The following is a 21,494-nucleotide window of genomic DNA, read 5'->3' as shown; positions in this document are numbered from 1 at the left end:
AAATTCTGCAGGCTCTGGATTTCCAGCATAATGTATGCAAAATGTTGAAGGGACTCAGCATGTCAGGCAGCATCTATGGAGAGGAACAAACAGTTGAAGTTTCGGGCTGAGACTTTTCATAAAAGTCTTGGCCCGAAACATCACCTGTTTATTCCTCTCCATAGAAGCTTCCTGACCTGCTGAGTTCCTCTGGTATTTTGTGTGCTTTGCTATAGATGGAAAAGTAATGATATTTGAGCTCCCATCATAGGATCATCAAATTGAGCATTGAGGAGAGGAAGTCTTTTGGCTTTAGCCCACTGTACCCATGCCTGGTCGTAAGCCACCCACTGATTATTTACATCTCTCCCTGTACCCTTATCTCTAATTATCTATCAAACTGAAGTATGGGTCATTGCTTGCAAGATGAAAAAAATCCTGAGGCAAAGACTGTCGATGCTGGGGATCTGGGTCAACACAAAAACACTGGAGAAACTCAGTAGACCACGCAAAATCTATGGCAGGAAATGAACAGTCAACATTTCAATCCAGTACTCTTCAGTCCTGATAAGGATCTAGACCAGAAACATCGAAAGAAAAATTCCTCATTATTGAGCTAATTACCTTAAATCTGTGTTCTCTGGTTGTTGAGGCTTCAGCTAGCATATGTAGATCACTCAAACATTACAATGGCCTTTCTCTCTAATTATACTTCCCCATTTTATATTATTCTCGTAGACACAAGTTACAGCAGAGGCTTAAAATCTAGAGCAATACACACAATGTGCTGGACGAGTTCAATGGGTCAGGCAGCACCTATGAATGGGAAATAAACAGTTGTCATTCTGGGCCGAGAGCCTTTATCAGGACTAGATGAAGGAAGGGTCTGGGCCCGAGTGTCAACTGTTCCCATCCATAGAAGCTGCCTATTGAGCTCCTCCAGCACATTGTGCGTATTGCTCTATTCTCATATGCCTTTATTCCTTTTTTTTTTTGGATGTCTTCCACACATTTTTCTCAATTGTTGCAAGCTATTTTTCCTCCTGATGTTAGTACGGAAAAGCAAATAGTTGAAAATACAGGCAATTTTTAAGAAAAGGGTTTCTAGAAGTACTGAGGCAGTGTTTCTCTCCATGTAGACTGCCTGACGACTTCAACCACTATTTTGTTTTTAAGATTGAAATGAGGGTGCTATAGCTTATGGTAATCTTCCTTTCTCACTTGCATTGCTACTGTTCGGTGCTTTTCCTTTTTTGCCTCATTGTTTAGGCGATACTTGAATTACTAATTTTAATTGCAACCCTTTGGCGCTAAATGCCCTTGGAAATCACTGAAATTGGACTGCATTTTGTCTTTGGTGCTGCCTTGTAGTTCTCCATAACTGCTGTAAATGTAAAGATTTTATCATTTCATACATTCTCTAATACTTTCTAACTGCTTGTATACCCTTTAGAAATATAATTTGCACATTAGAAAATTGAAGACCTGTTAGTTTCTGTAGCTTTATGCTGTTATAATCTTCCACAGTTTGTTTCTCAATCAGTTTTCTATCATTAATAACAGTAATTCTTCTAATTCCTGCAGGTGGACTGGGTGTAAGCTTAGCCATAATTGAATAGCTGAGCAGGTTAGATGGGCCACAAGTCCTACATCTGCCCTGTTCATCCTTGTACAATACTGCTGTCAGTTTCTATTTCCTTTTGGACTATAAAGTTCCCCCACCATCACTCAATCCCTGTATTACTTGGAGTCATTGTATTTGCCAATATATTGTAGACCTTAATGATGTGGTACTTAGTTACCTGATCACTTTAGCACACTATATTCATTACTCACATGTTCACCAAACTCATTTTACATTGTTTTATCTTTCATCCCTGAGCCCTCCTATATCTGAACTGTTATTTATTCTCTTTCTGTCCTCTGGCACTTTAATTCTTTATGAATATTCCATGCACCTTGTCATTTTAGCAAAGACATTGCAGAGGTCCGACCTCTGATTGCACCTACTCGCCTTCAATTTTGATGAGTTATAACACACAATGTATTGGAGGCCACAAAGATAAATTCTCCATTTATCAGTTCTGTTTGAATTTTAATGTGAAGCATTTGGGGTAAGATTCCAACATGTGTTATTTATAGTGCAGGAGACTTAGCAATTGAAGCACATTGAGAAATAGTCTGTCTGTGGCTATACATGAAAAAGAAATGTCCTGGCTGAAGCTAGGCATATTGGAAGATGTATCCTCAGCCATGAGTGGAAAGCTGGAATCAATTTAATGCTTTGTAACAGGAGGGATTCTGGTCCTATGAGTGACACTTTAATCTGTGTGATTCCAGGTCTTGATGGTACCTGCTTGTCTGCACCAACAAGTTTATTACATTTAACAGACAGCAAGATAAGATGACCTGTCCAAGTTCTTGGGAGGAACCCAGTGTTCCTCTCTCATCCGGACAGCAATTTATCTTCTGTACAAATAAGGTTGAATCTTGTTTGTGAAGTAAATATTATGTTAAAAACCATCATAAAGTTTGAAAATCTAACTGCTATTCAAATACATCTCATGTTGACTTTGAATTCAGTGAGGAAAATAAAGGATTCTGCTCCAATGTAACCTGGCCTGGTAGCAGAATACAGTGGTGCTGGGGGTTCACATTAAGCTCCTTTTAGCAATGAATCTGATATTTTGGGTACATAGTGGTGGGTATATTGTAAGTCTGTCCTTTTTTCCAGGTGTTCTGTGTGGGTCTGTGGTGCTTGGATGAGTACTGGTATTACAGTGTCTTTACCCTTTTCATGCTGGTGGCCTTTGAAGCCTCCCTGGTGCAGCAACAAATGAGGAACATGTCCGAGATCCGGAAAATGGGCAACAAACCCTACATGATCCAGGTAGGAGCTTGTACAAGTAAGGTTGTCTAGTATTCAACTAGTATGAGGTTGGGGAAGTCATGAATGACACTGGTTGTCTCTCTTTTAATTAGAGATCCAGGAAGAGTCATGATAGTTTACTGCAGTTATTAAAATCTATTTTAAGTGTTCTTCTTGGATGTCTGGCTTTCTACACTTCTCCATTTTGTCATTGTGTCACTACAAGAGCAACGTGTGGTGCACAATTTGCCTCACTGTTGGATACCAGAAATTTAAGATACAGAAATTGGATACAAGAAAAATAGAACCTAGAACTGTTTGGCACAGGAACAGGTCCTTTGGCCTATGCTTACTGTGCTAACCTTGATCCCTAACTAATCCCAACTACCTGCACGTGGGCAATGTGTCTCCCCATTCCCTACCTGTTTACATGTCTAAGTGCATCTTAAAGTTGCTATTGTGTCTGTTTCCATCACCTCCCTTGGCAGCACCTTCCAGGCACCCCCACTCTTCTGATTATGTATTTTTTAAAAATCACACTTGACTTGTAAATGTCCTTTAAGTTTTCTCCCTCACACCTTTGAGTTATACTTTCAGTATTTGATAATTCCACCCTGGGGGAGAAAGAACACTCCTGATGAAGGGTTTCGGCCTGAAACGTCGTCACTACCTCCTCCCATAGATGCTGTCTGGCCTGCTGAGTTCTGCCAGCATTTTGTGTTTTTATTTCTGGCTTTTTATGCCTTTCATAGTTTTATAAATTCTGTCAGAATTCCTGTCAGCCTCCACTCCAGAGAAAACAAACCAGCACATTTGCCAACTGAATTATTGTTCCTTTACATGTGTTTATTTGCTGCTTGTTTCAATTGAACCCACTTTTCCATTTCCTTTATTGCAGCTACAACATTCATAAATGAGAGATTTAACTTTGATCAAATGTAAAAAAAAAATAGCCATGCTATGATTAGGCCATCTTACTGCATGTGTTTTGTGCTGGTTTCTGATGCTTGAATGAATACTGGAGTTTCTTCATTTTCTATTGGTTTTCCCTGATGTGATCGATAGTCAGGAATATGTGTTGTTCTAACTAGTATATCCACACTAGTTTTATTTGTTTCCTCCAGGTCTACAGGAACAGGAAGTGGAGACAGATTTCAAGTGATGAGCTCATTCCTGGTGATATTGTTTCAATAGGCAAGTACTTAAGTCATTTATTAATATGGCAATACTACTTGAGCAAATTATGACCATGTGGATGATGAGTACTGTTCCACAATGTTTTTAAATAGCTTTTGCACAAAATCCATTTTTAACATTCCTTGTATTGGAGTGTTGAAATGTTGATGTTCTGGGATTTTAAAGAAAAACTAGTTTTTCATCTATATTCCAAATTACAGTATTGTGTACCTAACTGTTCCATACTGGGCAACTGACTCTGAAGCTGATTCAACAGTGATTTGAGATAGCTGCAAAATTTAAGTTTGCCATCTGATTGTTGCCTGGCTTTTAATTCATAGAAGTATGATTGAACTAAATCAGAATTGATTTTATTATCTCTGACAGATGTTGGGAAGTTTGTTCTTTTGCGCAGCAGTACAGTGCAATACATAAAAATTTACCATAAATTAGAGAAACAATGCAAAAAGAGGACGAGAGAGTGAGATGTTCACGGGTTAAAGAGCTGTTTCGAAATCCGGCAGAGGGGAAGAAGCAGTTCCTAAAACACTGTTTTCAGGCTCCTGTATCACCACCTCCCTGATGGTAGTAATGTCCTGGTGGTAAAGGATCCTTCATGATGGATGTTGCCGCCTGGAGGCACTGACTTTTGAAGCTGTTCTCTATGGTTGGGAGGCTAGTGCTTATGATGGAGCTGGCTGAGTCTATAACTAAAATGGAAGTTGAACATGTGGGATATTGTGAAGACTAGATGAATTTGAAAGTTTGTTCTAAGTGTTAAGAATTGAGAAGGGAAGATTCAGAAAAGTGAGAGTATCAGTTAAGTGGCTAAATGCTTGGAGCCAATAATGTACAGATATCTAATCCAGTGTACACTACTTAATCCTCAGCATGCTTCAAGTCATTGAAAAATCATGGAGCTGTGCTTTCCCTCCATTTTTCATGTCTCTTGTACTATCTCTTATCTATACACTATACTATAAGTGTACTATGCACTTATCTCTCAAATAAGTCCACTGATAGCCTCTGCCCTCTGCTCTGTCATGTCCCACCTGGAAAATGATGCCTTGTATGCCGTTTATTGACTAGATTGATGTTCAGTTCAGTACAATCATAACTCAGAAACTGGTGGCTAAACTGTTGTAGTTGGGTCTCAACACCTGGACTTGACAGAGGTCAGTCAGTTCATGTTGGCAGAAATATCTCTAGCTTCATGATGCTGAGCACCTGCACTCCCCAGAGCTGTGTGCTCAGTCCACTGTTCTTTACTTTGCCGACACATGACTGCATTGAGCCAGTTCAAACCGAATCATCAAGTTTGTTGATGGCCTCAGCAGCAATGATGACGAGACGGTGTACAGGGGAGCGATAGAGCCGCTGGTAAGATAGTGTGAGCACAACTACTTGATAACTCAGTGTGGACAAGACAAGATGATCTACGGAGAGAGTTAGGAGCACAAAGTTTCTGGGAGCACACAAAATGGACACATCTTACCTGGTTCCTCAAAATACCTCTTTGGTCAAAAAAGTACAGCAGTGTCTCCACTTCCTGAGGAGATTGAGGTGAGTGAGGTCAGTTTCTTCCCCCACACGGCCTCACATCCTCTGTGTAACCAGTCTTTACAGGCACGTCATTAGGAGTGTCGTGACAGGCTGCATTACTGTCTAGTATGGGAGTTGAAATCACCTGACTGCAAGACCCTAAAAAGTATCACAAGGACTGCTGAGAGGATTATCGGAGTCTCTCTCCCTCCAGTCCAAGATATTAGGAAAGTTACGTATGCAGGATCCTTAACATCATCAGTGACTCCTCCCAGCCATCCAACAACCTCTGATACCCCCTTCTCAGGCAGGTGGTAACATAGCAACAGGACAAGAATTTAGGGTGGGAAGCAGCTTCTTACCCCAGACCATGAAATGGAAAATGAATCTGCTTAAAACATACACTGAATCCTTCATTGCACTGTATTCATTTCTGGAGCAGTGCCTGTGTTTCTTGCTGATCGTTTAAATATATTAAAAAAAAATATATATATATATCTCTCTCTCCAAAAATCATTGGTGTTAGTTACTGTTTTGTTTGGTTTAACCATTATGTTCTGATGGCAGGACAATAGTATGATATTATTAGTTTCTCTTTTCCAGATACTGCACAGGATGCTGAATATTCATGCCTTGTCTTTTTTTTTACAAAATGCTTAAGTAGTTGTATGTGGTGCCATTTAAATTAGTTAAAAAGAGGAATTGGTCAAACATGATCATCCATCTCAGATAGCAGCTATAGTGAACACAGAATTAGCAAATAATATTGGAAATAGTGAAGAACACAAGTTTGCAAGTTTTTTATTAATTTTATTGTCTACAAGAAAAAGTCCAAATATTAAGTTGTGTAAAATCTGGGTGACTTGTCAAAGAATATTTGATTTAAAGATTTGAAGGAAAAATTATAAATGTAAAATTTATATTCTGTGATTCCTCTACAGAGCTTCACATGTTAGTCTGAAAATCTTGGAAGCAGAATGCAAAAGATAACAATTTACGCAATTGCTATTGGGTGCAGAGGGCCTTGGGAGTCCTCATGCAAGACTCCCAGAAGGTTAATTTACAGGTTGAGTTGGTGGTAAAGAAGGCAAATGCAATGTTGGCATTTATTTCAAGGGGGAATAAAATATAAAAGCAAGGAGATAATGCAGCCTTTATAAGAAACTAGTCAGACCGCACTTGGAGTATTGTTAACAGTTTTGGCCCCCATATCTCAGAAAGGATGTGCTCTCCTTGAAGAGAGTCTAGAGGAAGTTCATGAGGATGATTCTGAGAATGAAGGGGTTAACATTTGAGGAGGTTTTGGCAGCTTTGTACCTCTGCTTATTGGAGTTTAGAAGAATGTGTGGGGATCCCAATTGAAACCTAACAAATGTTGAAAGGACTCGATAGGGTAGATGTGTAGAGGTTGTTTCCTATGGTGGGGGTATCCAGAACTAGAGGGCACAGCCTCAAAGTTGAGGGGTGACCTTTTAGAACAGAGGTAAGGATTTTTTTTAGTCAGAGTAGTGAATCTGTGGAATGCTCTGTCACAGACTGCAAAGGAGGCCAAGTCTGTGGGTATATTTAAGGTGGAAGTTGATTGTTTCCTGATCAGTCAGGGCATCAAAGGATATGGTGAGGATGCAGGTGTATGGTGTTAGGTGGGATTTGGGATCAGCCATGATGGAGCAGACTCGATGGGCTGAATGGCCTAATTCCGTTCCTATGTCTTATGGACTTGTTAGACTTCTGAACTCCCTGCCTCCACATATGAATCTCATTATATAGTCTCATGTATAAAGCATTGGTAGTGTTGTACTGTTTACTTTTTAACTTGTATATGCACCTTATTGTTAATCTATTAGTGGCAATATTACTGTGTGGGTGAGTTGTATGTACTGTGTTGTTTGCCTTGGTCCGGAGGAATCGTCTCATCTGCCAGTGTACAATGTGTGTGGTTGAATGACAGTAAACTTGAAATTTAGCTTGAATTAGGCGTTTTTGGATTGACTTGGGGAATTTTCAATTTAAAACATAATCCGCAGGGTGCTTCTCTTCAATCCCACAGTGAGCTTCCTTGCTCATTGGACAATGCTGAAATCTCAACCAAAATCTCAATGTTTGGGAAATGAATTGGGAGTAAGATGTGACAAATATGACTCGAGTCTTGTATGGAACGTTCTTGTGTGTAAATTGGCATTGTGCTAAATCTATTGTGCAACATTTCAGAAAACATAATTAGTTGTAGCAAAGTGCTTTGGAATAGCATGAAGTTGTTAAAACACTGCATAACTAAGGTTTTTCTAATCTGTTGTCTGCTGCTTGCTACTATCTTCTAATTATATTGCATTATTTCTGACTAGGTCGTTCACCTCATGAGAATTTGGTCCCCTGTGATGTTCTGTTGCTCAGAGGGCGATGCATTGTAGATGAAGCTATGCTAACAGGGGAATCTGTTCCACAGATGAAGGTAATGGCATAATGTGTCAGAGTTAGAGTGCTATTTTTGGAAATCATTAGAAGTTTAGAAGTGAGGAATTTTAATTTGGACCAGTTATGTTGTTGGGAAATTGATATTTACTAATTTAAAGTAATCAATCACATGCTGAGCAGTTTCATTCAGGCATATCTAGCCATTCTTAAACAATTTGTACTACACAAGGGAAAAGCTGTATGCATTCCCAGTTTGTCTATTGCACTTTGTACTTTGTATTAAGTTCAGTCTAATAATCTATAACACAGACTGCTTGTTTCCATGGTAGCATCATCAGCTCTGCCCTGCCTCTTCACCCACTAAAGGCAACAGCTGCACTTTTGTTACCTTGGATTTGGCTTTTTTAATAAGTGTTTTCAATGGGTTCTCGCCTTGCAATCTTTAAATTTGAGCTGAAGTTAAATTGCTGCCCTAAACTGGCCTTATTTTTAGTACACTGATATTGGGTCTGACAACACTTATCATTTGTCATTTCACCTTTAGAAGCCCAATTATAGCTTCACAAGCCTGTTTAAAAATTCTTTCCCTTTCTTCATTTGTATCTCTCCCTTTTAAGATGCTGCTTAAAATCATTTAGTTTTGACCACCAGTTCTAATATCTCTTTGTGACTGTTTAAATTTTAATATTGCTATGAATATTCAATGTTTTATTGTAGAAAGGCACTACATGAATTGTGATCCAGAAGGATTCCATTCAGCCCGATCCCATCAATTCCATTCCCACTTAATTTCCCTGATACCTGTCCACTCAGATTAACAATCCTCCCTAAATGCCCACTCCCAAATTTGCCCACTGACCACTGACAAAATGGGTAATTTATAGTGACCGACTAACTTTACAGATGCCATACCTTTGGGATGTGGGAGGAAACGTGCTATCGCAGGGAGAATGTGAACTTTTCTCCACAGGCAGTGCTAGAATCCTAGCTTGCTGGAACTATCTGCCGCACTTTTCTCTTGTTAAAACTGCAGAAGGTGGCCATTCTGCTCACTGGGAACCAGCCAGCTATCAGAACAATTCCACTTTCCTGCTCTCCTCTCCATCGTTCCCTTATAGTCTGACAACTTGCATGCTCAACTCCTTTTTGATTCCTATATTTAGTATAGAATGCAAGCTATTAATGTTTTATAATCTACTGTAAAATTGTGGGGAGCCATATCTTGTAACAAATGGCTGGAATGAGAATGGAGTTTGAGGCAATTATTGCTGACCTCGTGGCAGTTTTTCATTGACAAGAAGTGTCCTTTATTTATATTTAAAAAACAGTATGTTCATAGACAAGAACTTTTCAAGTGTATGTTGGTACTGGTCCAATGGCAAGAGATACTGTTTTTTCTAGTTCACCTGTTGACAAAAGTACATCACCAGGAACTGTCTTTAATTTCTTAATAGAAAGTACAGAAAATGAAAATGTAATATTTTCGCTGTGGTGACTCTCATAGGAACCAGTGGAAGATATTGCTGCAAATCACATACTGGACTTGCAATCAGATTCAAAGCTGCATGTAATATTTGGGGGAACGAAAGTAGTTCAACATACTCCACCTCAAAAATCTAGTGCAGGACTCAAACGTAAGTACAGGAAAAAGACACTGCACAATTGCCAAACCAGTTTCTCCTGTAAGTAGCATAATGGTAATATTTATACTGCTTACGTGATAGAAAAGTGAGTTCTGGTTTATTACTGTACTTTATAATAGCACCATGCACAAGTGAGGAAGTAGGCAATTGGAAGCAATGTTTAAAAGTCCACAGCAAAATACAAAATATCGGAGGAACTCAGCAGGCCAGACAACATCTGTGGAAAAGAATAAACAGTTGTCATTTTGGGCTGAGATCCTTCACCAGAACTGAAAGGAAAGGGGAAGTCAGTAAGAAGGTGGTGGGTCATGTCAGTTCATGGCTGCCTCTACTGCCACGATGAGACCACACTCAGGTTGGAGGAGCAATACCTTGTATTCAGTCTGGGTAGCCTCCAACCTGATGGCATGAACATTGATTTCTCGAGCCTCACCATGCCCTATTTCTGTCTCCTCCTCTGACCTGCCCATTACCTCCCTCTGGTGCAACACCCCTTTACCTTTCTTCCATGGTCTTCTGTTGTCTCCCATTAAATTCCCCCTTCTACAACTCTTTACTTCACTCTCTCCCCCTCTCTGTTTCAAATATCACCTACCACCTTGTACTACTTCCTCTCATCCCAACACCGTACTCTACTTCTGTTTCCTTTCAATTCTGATGAAAGGTCTCAACCCGAAATGTCGGCTGTTTATTCCTTTCCATATATGCTGTTTGATCTGCTGAGTTCCTCCAGCATTTTGTTTTGCTCTGGATTTCCAGCATCTGCAAGTTTTCTTGTGTTTTTAAAAATCCACACTTTGGTCAGTTAATCTTGTTCACCAAACCAGAACAAACATTAGCTGCTCTATATAACATGATCAAATTTTAATGATTTCAAGGACCATTTGCCTTCAGTTGATCTATTTTATCAGCATTATGATATATACTTCTGTTGATGTAATTTATTCATCTGAATCAGGATATGGTGGCATTGGCAAAGAACTTGTCAGTTTTCACAGAATGTCTGCTAGCTTGTCTACCTTTCAATGTTTATGAATTTGACAAAATAACTGTTCAAAACAATATAAAGGGGCATGTATAGCGCTGATATTCTGTTAGTGTTATCAGCTCTGCAGCCCAACTTTTCTGTGTCGACTAAGGTGCTTTCCTGTGGTAGTAGTAGGCCTCCCTTAGTCTCGATAGATCATGGATTTGCACCTTGGAAAGCCTGGGTAAGGTTTATTTAATGGAAGACCGGTAGTTGCCCAAGCTGCAAGTCTCCCCTCTCCATGCCACCAATGTTGTCCAAGGGAAGGGCATTAGGACCCATACAGCTTGGCACCGGTGTCGTCGCAGAGCAATGTGTGGTTAAGTGCCTTGCTCAAGGACACATGCAACCTCAGCCAAGGCTCGAACTAGTGACGTCCAGATCACTAGACGAACACCTTAACCACTTGGCCACATGCCAACACAACTTCCTGTGGTAGTCTCATTTTGTATAAATCCCTGAAAACTTCTGTGTACCCGTCCAAGTTTCTTTAAAATGTAGTAATTGTACTTGCCTTTACCCTTTCCACTGACAGCATATTCCATATATCACCAACCTTGTGTGGAAAAACATGCCCCTCTGATCCCCTCTTCCTCTCTCTCACCTTGTCGCTGTTCTCCAGTCCAGATCCCTGTGGGGGGGGGGGGGGGGGTGGAGAGGGTGGAAAGAAAGACTCTCACCATGCGCCTTCTCTATGCCTCATGATTTTGTCACCCTCAGATTTTCCAGCTTCTTTCACTCTAGGGAAAACAGTCCCAGCCTATCCAGTCTCTGCTTATAACACAAGCCTTCCGATCCTGGCAACATCCTTTCCTGCACTCTGTAGTTTCATCCTTCCTATAGTGTGCTGACCAGCACTGCATGCATCACTCCAGGCGTGATCTTTGCAACTGGAACATGATGCCCCAAGTCTTGTATTCAGTACCCTGGTCAGTGAAGGCCAGTGTGCCAAATGCTACCTTCACTGCCCTGTGTTACCACTTCCCAAGAGCTATGTACTTCTTGTTCGACAATGTTCCCAGGTCCGGTGTAAGTCCTGCCCTGCTTTATCTAGCCATAATGCATCACTTTGCATTTGGCTGAGTTAAATTCCATCTGCCATTCATTGGCCCATTTTCCCAATTGATTTTAAATCCTGCTGAAACCTTGGGCAATCTTCTACACTCTCTACCATATCACCAATTTGGTATTTGAAGAGCTGTAACATTATGTAGCACTTTTGTACTCAGGGTTTTGTTTAGTACTGACTGTACATAAATGTGTACACTAGCTTTTGTGCTTGCTTAGCAAATGGCATTTTGTTTTTTTGGCTATCCACTAGCATTGCTTTTATTAATTACTTCCCCAGCTGTGGATAACGGGTGTGCTGCCTATGTCCTGAGGACTGGTTTTAATACTTCTCAGGTGAGTAGAATAATCTGTGTGAAACATGCAGTCTGTTTAAACACTGCTAGTTTAACTGATAGGATGAGGTGAAAAATGATTAATCATGTTTGTGATTCGCTGGCTGAGAGTCAAATTTTCAGCTTACTGATAGAACATGACAGCACAGAAACAGACCCTTCGCCCCATCTCGTCCATGCTGAACTATTAATCTACCTAGTCCCATTGACCTGCACCTGCACAATAGCTCCTCCACACTCCTCCCATCCATTACCTATCCAAATTACTCTTAAATATTTAAATCAAATCCACATTCACTACTTCTGTTGATGACTTGTTCCACACTCTCTGCACCCTCTTGTGAAGCAGTTCCCCGTTTCCCTTAACCATTTTACCTTTCACCCTTACCCTATGACCTATAGTTGTAGTCTTACCCAACCTTAGTGGAAATATCCTGTTTACATTTTCCCTATCTCTACCCCTCGCAATCAAATCTCCCCTCGCTCTCTTAAGCTCTACAGAATAAAGTCCTAGCTTGTACAACCTTTCATTGTAACTTTGGTCCTGAAGTAATGGCAGGAGTCTTGTAAGTCTTCTGTAATTTTTCAATCTAATTGATATCTAGTAGGTGACCAGAACTGCACACAGTCTAAATTAAGCCTCACCAATAAGCCTCATCCTGTACTACTCCTGTACTCATTCCTCCTTTTATGAAGGACATTGTGCCAGGAGTTCTTTATGACCTATCTACCTGTGACTCCATCTTGATATTTATTCTTGCTTGCTTATTTATTTTGTATTTTTACCGTTTGTCCTTTGCACACCGGTTGTTTGTCTTCCCAGTTGGGTGCGGCCTTTCATTGATTCCGTTGTTTCTTGGATTTACTGTGTATACTTGCAAGAAAACAAATTTCTGCATTGTATATGGTGACATATGTACTCTAATAATTTACTTTGATCTGTTGTGTTAGAAATCTATTGTTGAAGTTCCATCTTGTAGTCACCAAAGTGGCAGGCACAATGGCTTATTCATTTTGATGGTTATAAAATGAATTGATGTGAATTTTTAATTTGTTTATTAAATATTTTTATTACCTAATATATTTTTATAAAAGCATTTAAGATTGATAGTATCAGACAGTTAAATTGTATGTGTATTTGGGAGATTATCTTAACATAAGATGTTTAAATGGAAGTGCTTGAACTTCTCACTTCATATCTTGATCTGACCTGATTACACCTTTTATGCATCTTTTCCAGGTTGTTAGTTTGTCTTGCCTTTTCCTGTCTGTCCCCTTCCTCTACCATTATTTTTGTCATGAAGTTACTAGAAAGTCACCATCTAGTCTTGCAAAATTGAGTCTATAATAGTCATCCGTGGAGTAAACTGGAAAGTAAAGTACAGCTATATTACATTTGCAAACTGGAAGAGAGTGAGGAAAAAAAACCTGAAGTATGAGTTTAACTTTGGTTTCTTTGAAACTCCCAGGGAAAATTGCTGCGGACAATCTTATTTGGAGTCAAACGAGTTACTGCCAACAATCTGGAGACCTTTATCTTCATCCTTTTCCTTCTCATCTTTGCTATTGCTGCAGCTGTTTATGTCTGGGTAGAAGGTAAGTTTACTTTCCCACGTGGTTCTTTAACACATTTTCTGACGGTGAACAGGCAAGAGTTAAATTGGGGTTGCTAGGTGGTGCAACTCGAAGGGCATATTCAGTGCTGTAGCTCTGAATAAATAGAGAACAAACCAAATGCCAAAAAAATGTTAACATGAGTTAGTTACTATATTTGTTGTGACTTGTTTTGGGGGGGGGGGGGTGGCAGTCAGTAACTTCCTCACTTTGGGTAGGGATTAGTGAGGAAAAGAGTTTGCTGTTCTCCAAGGTTACACAAAAGCTAGTGTGGTGGCTGTGCTTGAAAATATTTTGTTAGATTGGGTGGGCGGTGCTGGTTCATCTTTCTGACAGTAACTGAGGATAGACTTGTATGTTGGCAACATTCCATTGTTAGTTGGGAAAGGATGTTCCACGTTGTATGATCCAATGCAGGGGTGGTTCAGAATGGACAGGAAAGATGTAGAACAGATGTAGACCAGGGACTCCCTTTAGAGAAGAAAGAGTTTAATGGAGGGGAGCTGCTCATGATAAAACAAACTTTATCATGAGCACTAATTATAATGGACCCCTTGTAATTGCAACTAATCCTCATAGATATGTTCATTCAATTGCAACTGTTTGCTGCTAACAGATAAAATTAAGAATACTCATTACTTATCTCCGAATCAAAAATCTTGACACTTGTATTCAGTAAAACTCTGAAAATATGTATTGCTAGTGCAGAGGTTCACATCAAAATCTGATCTGACAATTGCCCTTCAAAGAATATAATCAGTTGTTTCCCTTGAGATATCAGTAGTAACTAAAGATATTGTTGAGCCATTAGTTTATCTTGTGAATGTGTTCGATTTGGTGCTGTTTGCAAATGTTATTTTCTGATGTACATCTGTATACATTTTAATTTCAATTGCTCTTTAATTTTTATTTGCTTGAATGGATAAGAACTCAGTAAAACACCCAGTCTTGTTAACTGTCTAGATTGTATGGTCATGATAAAATGTTTTTAACATGAGGCAAAAGTAAATAAATTAGTAATTTTTACACTCTCCTCCCCTTGTATCTGTGTATTCTGCACAGATATGTAATCTCTTGCGTATGGCTGACTTTAGAAGCTACTTTTTCCAATGTTTTTTCCCTTCATTGACACCAATGTTGCTGAAGATTAAAAGCATGAAGAAGAGCCTTTTCATGGGGGTTATGAATTTGCAATGCAGTTTGTTATCAATTGGATTGTTTTCTGAAGGTTTCCTGTTCCCTGTCAGCAAATTCATTGTGATGTCCATAACACTTACCAAACAATGCATTATTGCAATTGTTAATATTGAAAGCTGTTTAGACTTGTATCTTGAATTCCAGATATTCCAGAGTCAGAGTCCTTTTGTCATTTCAAAGAATTATTTTTAATGTTTTATTTTTGTTTACAGGCACAAAGGACCCAAACAGAAACCGTTACAAGTTGTTTTTGGAGTGTACATTAATCCTAACATCTGTTGTTCCACCTGAGCTCCCGATTGAATTATCACTGGCTGTCAACACTTCCCTTATTGCCTTGGCTAAACTCCGTAAGTACTTTGTGACACTGAAGGGCATAATAATACTTCAAACCATAAGCCTTTATATCGCGATTGGAGGGTGAAATGTCGAGTAGGTATTAAATAGAAAAAAAGATGCCTTTTAATTGCTGCCATGTTTTTATTCAGAGTATGTACAGGAGCAGAGTAGAATATTCTTGAATGGAAACAATCGAAGGTACAACCTTTTGTTAGCTAACTGTCATCATTGAGACACACTGGCAATTTAGCGGCCACTTGGTCAAGGTCTTTAAGTGTATCTGACGTCAAGAAAATGTGGATAATTACCTTTCGACAGCATGTTAGTGGTGGGCTGGTTGACAAGGTTATATATTTTTTTGGCCATAAAGCTCAAATTATCTCACTGGCTGAATCGTGTACAATATTTTGGTTAGCATTAGGGAGATGTACATACCTGAGAGTGCAGAATGGATTCACTACAGATACCTGGGAGTAATAAGAAAGGGCAAAAGACAGATTCTTTTTCATTTTTACCACAAAGTAATCTGATTAAATTGCTCAAAAATGACAGATCTTGAGAAACCCAAAGGTAATTATTGTACTATTTGATTATTTGGAGAATTGCTAAACAATAAGTATTACTAAAAGTGAGGCAAAAGTTAAGATTTTTAATCCCTTGGAAGTTAAATGCTATATCCCAAAATGTGATGGATACGGAACCTTCGGATGGTTTGAAGAAAGAGCTGAAGTTGAAAAAGGTGGGGGTGGGGGTGGTGTAGGAATGTGGTGAGATTTCCTGCCACGGGCACAATAGGCATACAGGTCCATCTTCTGTCCAATAAAATTTGGGTCATTAAATTTCAGAGCTTTTACCTTGGAACACAAGGACATTCTTGTCAATTGAATGCAGACAGCAAGTTTGTCAGTGTAATATAGTTTAAGGCTAGGTGTAGCATTCCCTCTTTCTTGTACCATGAAACTAAAAAGATGGTTATTCGTAGGGAAATTAATCTTAATGTATCTCATGTTTGTAGCATTTTGCTTAGTAATATTGTCAAATGTCATTTTGTCACAAATTGAATCTCCAATGTAAAACATTGAGGATGCTTAGAGTCAGGCTAACTTAATTTGGCCAGCTGTAGCAAACTAAACATCTTGAAAATCACTATGTTCCTTTTCATTAGTTATGGTTTGTGCTTTGTAAGTAATCATTTACCTGATCGTAGCAAAATAAGATATGAACAGATCAAAAGATGTAACTTTTATTGTGAGGAGGATGTAGGAAACAGTGTAACTAAAGCAAATGTTTAGAAACTAGTATGAGGAAGCATTTGAATAGCACATTGGAAGACTGGTTTGCTGCTACATAGAATGCACTAGCTTTGCATATCGTTTACTGTGTCCTCTTAAAAGCAAATGGATAGATATTCAGGAAAAGGAGATTGCAATAGCAGATGCAATAATTTACTAAAGGTGCTCTGTAAAAATAGCGAACTTCGTAAGAACTTTACCAGTCAATCTGTAATGTATAGGATGTGGAACATTGAAGCAGGCTGCGCTGGAGAACTGGCATACAATAGGACTTTTCAGGTGTGGCCACAGCCTGTAGGCTGCAGTTTTATTGGTTTAAACACACCTAGCAAAGGGGACTTGGGAGCAGTCTGCACACCCCATGTATTACAAGGAAGTTCAATTATTAAGAGGCTCGTGAGTAAATATAGGAAGTTGTCAAATCCACACTGCATCTTTGTTTGGCACATATATGGTGCCAGAAGTCTGGAGAATACCTTGTGTTCCTTTATTTAAGAAAAGCAGTAGGAATAAGTTGAGTAATGAATGGTCTGTGACCCCCTGTGTTAATGTAATGGAACTGTATTAGAATATATCACAGGAATAGCATTTATGCAGATTTGGGGAGGCACAGACTGATCGGGGTAGTTGGCATGGATTTTTTCAGGGGAAATCCTATCACAATTGATCAAAATTTTTCAGGTAACTAAAGAAATTGAGGGCAGTTTGAAGTAAATTATCAAAGTACATGTTTCTCCATATACAATCTTCAGATTCATTTTCTTGCAGCCATTCACAGTAAATATAACGAAACAATAGAATCAATGAAATCTTGCACACAATAAAGACAACCAATGTGCAAAGGACAGCACATTGCAAATACAAGAAAGAAAAATAAGTATTAAATATTGAGAGCATGGGTTGTAGTCTTTGAAAGTGAGTCCATAGGTTGTGGTATCAGTTTATTATTGGGGTGAGTGAATTTATCTACTGTAGTTCAAGAGCCTGATGGTTGAAGGGTAATAATGTTCCTGAACCTGGTGATGTGGGACTTGAGGATCCTGTACTCTTTCCTGATGACAACAGTGTGAAGAGAGCATGGCCTGGATAGTGAAGGTCCTTGGTGGATGTTGCTTTCCTGCGAATGCTTTTTTTTGCAGATATGTTCAATGTTGGAAAGGTCTTTACCCCTAATGGACTGGGCTTTATTCACTACTACTTGTAGGCGTTTCCATTCAGAACATTATAGTTTTCAGTGATTCAGCCAGTCAGTATACTTGACCTATAGTTTTAAATGACATGCAAATTTTTGCAAACTTCTAAGAGATGATAATGGCATGGATTTTGAAGTTACTGAACCTCTCCACCTTTCGCTTGATGAGGACTGACTCATGGACCTCTGGTTTTCTCCTTCTGTAGTCAGTAATCAGTCCCTTGGTTTTGCTGGCATTGAGTGAGAAATTGCTGTTGTGGCACCTTTTTAGCCAGATTTTCAGTCTCCCTTCTATATGCTGATTCATCACCTCCTTTGATTTGGCTAACAATGGTGTCTGCAGTAAACTTGAATATAGCATTGGAGCTGTACTTAGCCTCTCAGTCAGAAGTATAAAGAGCAGGGAGTTAAACACACAGTCCTGTGATGATTGTGGAAGAGATATTGTTGCCAATCTGAACTGACTGAGATCTTCAAGTGAGGAAATAGTGGATCCAGCTGCACATGGAGCTATTGAGGACCAGGTCTTGGAGATTATTCATTAGTTTTCATGAGATGATAGTGTTGAATGCAGAGCTATAGTCATGAAGTGGATCCTGATGCAAGAGGTGATGAGATTGAAGCCCTACCACAGCTGTCAAGCATCCCTCTGTGATTCAAATTTGGTCTTTCTGGAGGTCGTACCGTTACCTTTTGTATTTTCTTTCACCAGACCAGAAAGCCAGAGATCTGGCCCTCACATAGAACATTGAACAGTTGTGCCATTATCTCCTCTGTGATCTTGCCTGTGGACATGAGATATTGGCAATCTCTTCTCTTGCCTCTCTCAGTAATGTAGGGTATAGCCCATAAAGCCCTAGGGGACATATCCACCTTAATGATCTTTTAAGAGACCCAACACTACCTCCTCCTTTACCTCAAAGTGCCCTAACATTATCAATATACTCAGCACTGACCTCCTTGGTAAGTACTCTCTAAGGACCTCACCCACATCCTTTGCATCCAAACAAATGTTTCCCCTTTATCCTTGATGGTTTGAACTCCCTCCCTAGTTATCCTCTTGCTCTTAGTGTCTGTATAGATTGCCTTGAGATTCTCTTTGATCCTATTTGCCAAGGACTTTACATGGCCCCTTCTGGTTTTGCTAATTCCCTTTGAGTTATTTTCTGGCTTTGTTGATTCTAGATCCTTACCACTTTTTTTCTTGACTGAATTCATCACCTGTCTTGACATCCAAGGTACTCTTATCTTGCCATCCTTGTTTTTCCTTCTGACTGCAGTGCATCCATCCTGTACTCTGTGAAGCTGGTCTTTAAACACCCTCCACATTACAGGTGCCTGGAAACAGCTGTACCCAATTAACTCCATGCTTATCCTTACCTATAGTTATCTTAAAACTTAAGGAGTTGTGGTCACTGTTCCCTGACTGATAACCCACTGAAAGATCAGTCACCCGGCCAGGCTGATTACCCAGTACCAGATCTACTGCCGCCCCTTTTGATGGGCTATATACATATTGATTTAAGATACCCTCCTGGATGCCCCATCTGAACCTCTTGCACTCAGAACGTTCCAGTTTATGTTAGGGACGTTTAAATCCCCCATGACAACACCTTATTACTTTTACACCTTTCCTTAATCTGCCTGCATTTCTGTTCCTCAATATCCCAGTGGCTTTTGGGAGGTATGTAATACAATCCCAAAAGTCTTCCTATTTTTCAGATCTACGCATAGACTCGGTGGATGAGCCCTCCAGTATTTCCCCTCTGGATGCAGCTGTGATATTTTCCCTGAGTCATAATGCAGCGCTTCTCCCTCTCTCTTCTCTCTTCTTCCCCCCCCCCCCACCCCCGATCACCTGCTGTATCTTTTCTAAAATGTTGAAATCGTGGAATATTAAGCTCCCATTCCTGCCCCACTCTCAACCAAATCTCTAGTGGTCACAATATCGTAGTTCCATGTACTGATCCATGTTCTTAACTTTACCACATTTACTCATAATATCCCTAGAATTAAAATAATCAAATTTGAAAGGGAGAAAATGAAGTCTGACGTGGCAGTATTTCATTGGAGTAAAGGAAAATAGTGGTAGAGAGTTGGCCAAAGTAAATTGGAAGGAACTGCTGGTAGGGATGAAAGCAGAGAAGCAATGGTGAGTGTTTCTGGGGGAAAATGGAGAGGGTGCAGGGCAGATGTATTCCAAAAACACAGAAATACTCAAATGGCAAATTGGTACAACCATGGCTGACAAGGGAAATTGAGGCTAATGTAAAAACGAGAGAGGGCATACAACAAAGCAAAAATGAGTGGGAAGATAAAGGATTGGGAAACTTTTAAAAACCTACAGAGAACAATTAAAATCATTAGAAGGAAAAAGATGAAATATGAAAGCAAGCTAGCAAAGGGATAGTGAAAAGCTTTTTCAAGTATGTTTTAAAAAAATATGAGTGGATATAGGGCCATTAGAAAATGAGGCTGGAGAAATAATAACGGGGGACAAGGAGATGAGTATTTTTCATCAGTCTTCACTGAAAGATACTGGTAGTGTGCCAGATTTGAAGGGTATGAGGAAGAGAATTTAGTGCAGTTACTATTACAAGGGATGAGGTGCTCAAAAAGCTGAAAGACCTAAGGATGCATAAGTCACCCAGGCCAGATGAACTGAAGGAGATGGCGGTAGAGATAGTGGAGGCATTAGTAATGATCTTCCAAAAATCACTGGACTCTGGCATGGTGCTAGATGACCAGAAAATTGCAAATGTCACTCCACTCCTTAAGAAAGGAGGAAGACAGCAGAAAGGAAATTATAGACCAGTTAGCCTGACCTCTGGTTGGGCAGATGTTGGAGTCAGTTGTTAAGGATGAAGTTATGGAGTACTTGGTGACACAGGGCAAGATGGGGCAAAGTCAGCATGGTTTCCTTAAGGGAAAATCTTGCCTGACAAACCTGTTGGAATTCTTTGAGGAGATTACAAGTAGGATAGATCAAGGGGATGCAGTGGATGCTGTATATTTGAACTTACAGAAGGCTTTTGACAAGGTGCCACACATGAGACTGCTTACCAGGTTAAGAGCCCTTGACATTACAGGAAAGTTACTGGCATGGTTAGAGCAGTGGCTGATTGGTAGGAGGCAGCGAGTGGGAATAAAAGTATTGTTTTCGGGTTGGCTGCCAGTGACTAGTGGTGTGCCGCAGGGGTTGGTGTTGGAACCACTACTTTCAATGATTTAGATGATGGAATAGATGGCTTTGTCAAGTTTGCATGTGATACAAAGATTGGTGGAGGGGCAGAAAGTGTTGAGGAAACAGGTAGGTTGTAGAAGGACTTGGACAGATTAGGAGAATGGGCAAAAAAGTGGCAAATGAAATACAATGTTGGAAAATGCCTGGTCATGCACTTTGGTTGTAGAAATAAATGCGCAGACTATTTTCTAAACGGAGAAAACCCGGAAATCTGAGATGCAAAGGGACTTGGGAGTCCTTGTGCAGAACACCCTAAAGGTTAATTTGCAGGTTGAGTCAGTGAGGAAGGCAAATTCGGTGTTAGCATTCATTTCAAGAGGTCTAAAATACAAGAATAGGGATGTGATACTGAGGCTTTTTAAGGCACTGGTGAAGCCTCGCCTTGAGTATTGTGAATGGGTTTGGGCTCCTCATCCAAGAAAAAATGTGTTGGCATCTGAAAGGGTCCAGAGGCGGTTCACAAGGATAATTCCAGGAATGAAAGCTATCGTATGAGGAATACTTGGCATTGGGTCTGTACTTGCTGGAATTTAGAACGTTGGTGGGGGGGGGGGGGGAGGGG

At 39.8% G+C, this 21,494-nt stretch overlaps 1 protein-coding gene across 1 annotated transcript in view; it reads left to right on the top strand.

Annotated features, from left to right (window-relative positions):
* The window catches only part of atp13a1 (ATPase 13A1), an 81,178-nt gene that overhangs the window by 12,640 nt on the left and 47,044 nt on the right, over window positions 1–21,494 (top strand). Inside the window, exons 5-11 of the mRNA XM_073069174.1 lie at window positions 2,714–2,869; window positions 3,973–4,042; window positions 7,912–8,018; window positions 9,486–9,615; window positions 12,000–12,055; window positions 13,524–13,650; window positions 15,078–15,215. Of these exons, the coding sequence (XP_072925275.1) occupies window positions 2,714–2,869; window positions 3,973–4,042; window positions 7,912–8,018; window positions 9,486–9,615; window positions 12,000–12,055; window positions 13,524–13,650; window positions 15,078–15,215 (784 nt within the window). The remainder of the gene's footprint in view (window positions 1–2,713; window positions 2,870–3,972; window positions 4,043–7,911; window positions 8,019–9,485; window positions 9,616–11,999; window positions 12,056–13,523; window positions 13,651–15,077; window positions 15,216–21,494) is intronic.

The sequence above is a fragment of the Hemitrygon akajei genome, chromosome 16, assembly GCF_048418815.1.
Source record: "Hemitrygon akajei chromosome 16, sHemAka1.3, whole genome shotgun sequence".
NCBI classification, from domain to species: domain Eukaryota; kingdom Metazoa; phylum Chordata; class Chondrichthyes; order Myliobatiformes; family Dasyatidae; genus Hemitrygon; species Hemitrygon akajei.
This window is presented reverse-complemented; position numbering and strand designations above follow the sequence as displayed.